The sequence below is a fragment of the Siphateles boraxobius genome, unplaced genomic scaffold (genome assembly GCF_051911475.1).
Source record: "Siphateles boraxobius isolate OS27281-9 unplaced genomic scaffold, OSU_SipBor_1 86, whole genome shotgun sequence".
Taxonomy (NCBI): domain Eukaryota; kingdom Metazoa; phylum Chordata; class Actinopteri; order Cypriniformes; family Leuciscidae; genus Siphateles; species Siphateles boraxobius.
This window is the reverse complement of record NW_027509215.1, coordinates 6689802-6696385: the sequence shown is the minus strand read 5'-3', so window position 1 is coordinate 6696385 and position 6584 is coordinate 6689802. Positions and strand designations below refer to the sequence as shown.

The window sequence follows — 6584 nt, the reverse complement described above, 5'->3', positions numbered from 1 at the left end:
CTCCATTTCCCTCCCAAGTATTTATACGCTTCAAGGAAAAGGATTAAGAAACTGGAATCGCTTCAATTCACAAAAATGTCAGCATAAATACACTGGGGCGAAAAAATGGTGTAAAAACAATTTTCACCCAGAAATTATTAGTAATAAACAAAAACAAAGATATGGCATGTAACACATTGAATTAAATGTGAAATTTTGAAAGACTGAAATAGTATTTTCTTGTACTCCAAAAATTGTTTTATTCACAACTTTGAAAAAAATTTGTTTTACAGTGTATTAGGATCTGTAGACCAATCTATCTGTAAACCAAGAGTGTTTTAAACTTCCCAGAACACATGCTTCAATGCCAAGCCACACACTTATTCATTGTGAAACTGCTCGCATTAGCAAAAGGAAATGACTACACAAAAGTGTGATCTCTATTGTCACTTAGACATTTTTCCTTTAGAAGTTATTCAACCCGGTCAAATACAAACCTTGAGGTAGGCATTTCGTGTTCTTTCATTCTTGATATACTGAAGATGCAAGAAACAGTTGCATAGCTTTTTGATTGTGCATGACTGTAATAGTTTGATTTGAAATGTATTGAAATGAAAAATTGCACAGTGTTGTAAAATACTCATTTATATTCGTGCTAGATGGATCCGTCCAACTCGACCAGCAGCAGCAACAACTCAACCAGCAGCTATGATTCTGATTACTATTATGACTACAACGGGACTGACAATGGGTTAATCAAAATGTGTGAAGTTGATGACTATAAAAAGACCACAGCCATCTGCTACGCCACGGTCTTCTGCCTTAGCATCCTTGGAAATGGCTTTCTCATGTGTGCACTCACTTGCTACGAAGACTTGAAAAGGGTCACCAACCTTTTCATGTTCTGTTTGGCACTTTTCGATCTTCTGTTCACACTGACGTTGCCTTTCTGGTGTGTGGAATTTCTTCATCACTGGGTTTTTGGTGACGTCGCCTGCAAGATCATGACTGGGGCCTATTTTGTGGGAATCTACGGAAGTCTTATTCTTCTCACAGCCATGACCCTCGACCGCTTTGTTGTCGTGGTGGTGAGAAGTTTTTGGCTGACACGGAGTCGAAGGCTCAAATGTGCAAAAGTTGCCTGTGTTGGTGCATGGATCATAAGTTTGATTGCTTGCTTGAGAGATTCAATAGCCTCAAAGGCAGAAAAAGACCATTTCAACACTTATGCTTGTAGAAGCACAAATACGGTTGATGATAGTGTGGGATATTTTTCACAACTCATTCTGCTGTTCCTCGTCCCATTTGCCCTCATTGTTTTCTGTTATACCAAAATCATTATAACTCTCATGTCAACGTCGACCAGGCAGAAATACAGGACTGTGATATTGGTGCTGTTTATTGTTATAGCTTTCTTTATATGCTGGGGTCCCTATCATATCATCATCGTGTTGATGTCCATCTATGAATTTGATCACTGCAAACATTACCAGCTGCATATTGCGTTTGTCGTCTGCAGAATTATGGCATTTTCTCACTGCTGCGTAAACCCAGCGCTGTATATTCTCAGAGGGAAGTACAGAAATCTCTTGTCCAGCTTTTTGTTCTGCTCTCCTGAGCTCAGGCAGTCGGGGCCCTACAGAGGACCCACGGATCCCAGCGACTCCAGGATTCATCCGTACACAAATGGAGCTGTTGAAAACTGTGACGTGAGACAAACAAACGCCACAGAGCTGAACACAATATAAAAATGGAGACTTGCAAACATGATGAATTTATTTATTTCCAAAGAAACATTTTAGTACATTTAGTTTCATTTAAAACAAATCTTGCTTTTTCCCCTGAAAATGACTTCATAGACATATAAAAAATATATACTGATATTTTTAAAGAATATTTAAAAAAAAACTGAATTTAGAATAATCATGAAGTAAACTGTAATATATATATATATATATGAATTTATTTATTCCTGGAGATACATTTTAGAGCAAAACTCGTATGGATGTTTATTTAAAGGTTTCTTTATACATTTTTTTTTATTCAGATTTTATAATATTTGAAAGAGCAAAACTCCTGGTATAGATGTTTATTTTTGCACTCTTTCACTGTATTAGAAATGTAAAGAGTGATAGTGGACATTATTTGTGTTATCCCTACTGTGTTCAGGGATTTACTTTAAGATGAATGTATCTGTTAGAGAAGATGTTTGTTAATGAGTTGGTTGGTAATGAGTGGGCGGGACGTTCTGGAGGGTGAAACATGAACAAGTATGTTTTCATCAGTATCTCTATGACAGACAAGCCAAATATTTTAAGGAACAATCACCACAAACAATCAAGGTATTTCTTGTTTTACAGCTTGCTTTCTTTCTCTCTTCACTTGCATTCTTCACTAGTGGCTTTAAAGAGAATGTTTATTCAAAAAATAAAAAATTCTGTCATTTAGTCTCTCAAATAGTACCATAGCATTGGTCATATGACTCATGTGCCACATTCCAAACTATAACTTTGTATAAGTACTAATTTTGTATTTTTTCCTAAAATCTGTGGGGGGGGTTTTCTGGCTTCAAAAGATTTGTAATATACATTAGCTGTAAAAGGTTAGCTTTATAGTGCTTTTTGATCATTGTAAATAGTTATTGCATGGAAAAGAATTGTGTAAAAAAAAGATTATAAATGTATAATTTTGTGATTCATGTAATAAAAAAAACAGCATTAGCATGACATACAGTAAATTAGAGAATAAATAAGTATAATCAGATTAATGGCAGACCAGACTTTTTTATATTTTTATATTGCAAATTGTGTTGCTGTCATTCTATAATAAAAAAATGGCTTTTAAACAATTTTCACTCCAAAATTGTGACGCATTGTATTAATTAAACAGAATTTAGTAGAAAAGACTGTATTAGTAGTATTTTCTTGTAAAACGTACTCTTTTTTTACAGACGATGAATATAGACGCTTTGCCCCAAGACTATAATTTCAGCTATGATTACTGGAACTACTCATATGCGGATAATGTGGATTATCCTTTGATTAAATTAGAGGAAGAGAATTTTTCATTGGCGATGATCAGCGCCTTTTGCTACAGTCTCATCATCTGCATCAGTCTACCAGGAAACAGCTTCTTGCTTTGGGTGGTCTTGAAGAAGGTGGGTTTGAGCAGCTCTGCGGACTGCTTGCTCCTTCATCTCACAGTGTCCGACCTCATCTTCACCTTCACGTTGGTGCCCTGGACCGCGTCTCACATCTGGGGCTGGATCTTCGGGAAACTGGCCTGCAGGCTGTTCAGCTGGTGCATCTTCTTGGGCCTTTACAGTTACATGATGTTCCTCACAATCATGACTGTCCATCGATATGTGGCGGTCGTGCATCCGGTGTTCGCTTCATCTGTCGGCAAAAGCAGACTGTACACACACGCCTCGTCTGCGGTGGTGTGGTTGATCTCGGTGGGCTTCAGCCTGCCTGAAATGATCTTCTCTGAAACTGTGGGAAGTCATGCTGGCGTCTTCTGCGTTCCCATTTACAACTCAATGTTTGTGGAGTCGTTTGGATATTTCACCCAGATAATTCTCTTTTTCCTGCTGCCATTCCTGGTTATTGCGTTCTGCTACACCCGGATGGGTTTTAGCATCCATCAAAGCCACATCAGAAACAGAAACCATGCTTTATGTATCATCTTAAGCATCGCAGTGGGATTCTTCATCTGCTGGGCGCCGTATAACATCTTCCTCTTCCTCGTCTCCTTGAGGTCTTTAGGCATCACTGTATTCAGCAAGATGGGAAACGCTTGGGAAATTATCTACAGTATCACTCATATTCTAGCGTATTCCCACTGCTGTCTGAACCCGCTCGTCCACATCTTTGGAGGGAAGAAGTTCAGGAGATACGTGCCACGGGCCGGAGGCTTTCGTCGGCTCTCACAGAGGATCAGCACTCAGACCTTCAGCAATCAGAGCAGCTACTCAGGGCAGTTTCATCTCTGATCATATCAAGGGTCAAGTGTCATGATACCATAAGGTGTGTTTGACTTCATGTGGCGCTGTGCAGACCCATCATGGTCTGACTTTAAGCAGTGCATGCCTGTTCGAAATTTTGTCCGACTTGAGACTGCGCCGATGCCATCAACAATATAACAGTAAAAAAACACATTTCATGTAATCTTATGCTATACTGTGTCATGTTTATCAAAATAAAACTGATAAAAAATATATAGCCTACCTCACTTCTCATAGGCACTGCATTAAGCAGTATAAACTGAATAAAAAGTGTTTCTGTGGCTTCATGGAAACATTTGAAACTTGTGTGTGCTTTTGACAAATATTGCATCTAGTCCACTAAATCTGTGATAATGTAACAAACGCAGTGTGAGCGTCACTATGGGAATCAGAAAGTGTCAGATTTAATTGCTCCGTTTTCAACTTTTCAACATTTTCCATGACAGCAAGCAGCAAATCCTTAAATCCACCGGTAGCCACTGTGACTGTGAATCGCATATTCTCTTGAGTAGGTACACATTTTGAATAAGTAATTACTTTATGTACGCTAAAAAAAATACATTCTATATAGTATCTATGGCTCCATCCGAAATCTTACTAGCCTATATATTATAGGCCTACCCTTCTAAATTGTAGGCGAAATACAGTATGTGACAAAAGAAGTATGTCCAAATTCACAGTACTCAAGAGTAGGCAAAAAGTACCCGGATGACCTACTTCTGGAGAGATTCATTGTATCCCATGAGGCCACAGGAGAGGATTTATGAATGACAGTGAAGCGACGTAACTGACACTGGTAGGTCACATGATAATGACAACTAGGGCTGGGCGATATATCGATATAAAAAAATATATCGATATATTTTTAAATGTGATATGGAATTAGACCATATCGCATATATCGATATAGTTCAAATTTGCGCTATGATCCTTGCTCCAAGCAAGCTGCTGACTGCTTTTGTAGAAATATATAGTATATTGTGCATTCTATCAGTAGCAGTTCTGGCGCCTCCGTCTCAACAACAGCATTAGTGTACAACGCGACAAATACTCACATCAAATATTAACACAGAGGAACAGGCCAAATGCGTGTATAGAAGCGTCGCGTACAGGTCTTAAAGAGACAGTAGCCCTAGTAGTAAACATGCAGCTGCTTGTCCTTAAAGGTATAGTTCGCCCAAAAATAAAAATTCTGTCATTATTTATTCACTGTAATGTTGTTCCAAACCTGTATTAATTTATTTCTTGTGCTGAACACAAAATAAGATATTTTGAAGAATGTGGGTCCCCATTGACTTCCATAGGGAAAATATACTATGGAAATCACTGGGGTACATCAACTGTTTGGTTACCCACATTCTTCCAATTAACTTCAACAGAACAAAGAAACTTATTCAGGTTTAAAACAACTTGAGAGAGTAAATAACCCCTTTTCCACCAAAGCGTTTGAGAGCCGGTTCGGAGCCGGTGCCTGAGCGCGAACCAGTTCTTTGTGTTTCGACAGCCAAAGAACCGGTTCTCGGCCAGGAAAACTGGTTCCAAACCGGCACCAACTCTTTGCTGGACTAGAACCAGAGAACCGTTCTTTTACCACGTAATGCTTACGTCGGGGGCTGGGGGCGGGTTTAGATGTGTCCTAAACATCTTTTCTGACCGCAAAGCCAGGAGAAACATTTGCAGAAACACGATGTAGTCCGCCATTGTAATTGTTATGCTTGAAGTTGGCGCAAGTGTTTCTAGCTTTTTTTATTTTTTTTTTATTGAAAACATTATGTAAGCAAAGAAGAAAACAGTCACAAAATAGAACAAATAAACGGAGAGAAAAAAAAGACAAGACAGGTGTACATAACTAATCAGAAAAGATTACATGTCAAAGGAAAAGATTAAAAGACTTACATATTTCAATTGTTTTTAAAACCTTCTTGGTTCACGAGTTAGAGATAATCCCAAAGTAATGTTGTACTTGCAAGCGTTTTTAGCTGAGACGTAAAGCGACGTACACAGTGACGTAACGACGTCGTTCGCTGGGCGCTCTAGAAGTGGAAAAACAAACAGGTTCTGAGGAGGTTCGCAAGTTGAACCAACTCCGAACCAACTTTGAACCAGCACCAGTTCCGAACCCGTTCTTTTTTGGTGGAAAAGGGGTAAATGATGACAATTAAAATTTTTGGGAGAACTATCTATTTAATGTTAATAAAACAACAAAAACACAGAGGAAATCACTCACTGCTCTTGACTGAGAACTTTAATAGTAGCTTTAATACGAATCAATGTATAATTTATACAGTGAAGACTATATTTGGCTTTGACTTTGACTGAACATTTGCTCTCACTTTGCGAAAAAAATATCGGGATATATATCGTATATCGATATTCAGCCAAAATATATCGGGATATGACTTTTGGTCCATATCGCCCAGCCCTAATGACAACATGGCGAATGTAGTATGTGCGGATTACATTCATACTATTCATATGTAAAGTACCTTTTTAGTGGGCGTTAAGTAATTACTTATTCATGTTGTCGTTTTCATGTGACCTACACGGTCAGCATCAGTTGCTCACTTCACTGTCATTCATAAATCTTCTTCTGTGGCCTCAT

At 38.4% G+C, this 6584-nt stretch overlaps 2 protein-coding genes across 2 annotated transcripts; both read left to right on the top strand.

The window, feature by feature from the left end:
• Nucleotides 1-365: 365 nt before the first annotated feature.
• xcr1b.2 (chemokine (C motif) receptor 1b, duplicate 2) lies at nt 366-1874 on the top strand. The gene is made up of 2 exons (XM_077222350.1): nt 366-482; nt 639-1874. Exon 2 carries the CDS (start codon nt 639-641, stop codon nt 1725-1727), a length of 1089 nt encoding a protein of 362 aa, XP_077078465.1. The 5' UTR covers nt 366-482; the 3' UTR covers nt 1728-1874.
• Nucleotides 1875-2233: 359 nt separating this feature from the next.
• On the top strand, nt 2234-5811 carry xcr1b.3 (chemokine (C motif) receptor 1b, duplicate 3). Its single transcript, XM_077221782.1, has 2 exons — nt 2234-2321; nt 2930-5811. Exon 2 carries the CDS (start codon nt 2933-2935, stop codon nt 3968-3970), a length of 1038 nt encoding a protein of 345 aa, XP_077077897.1. The 5' UTR covers nt 2234-2321; nt 2930-2932; the 3' UTR covers nt 3971-5811.
• The last annotated feature ends 773 nt before the right edge of the window (nt 5812-6584 follow it).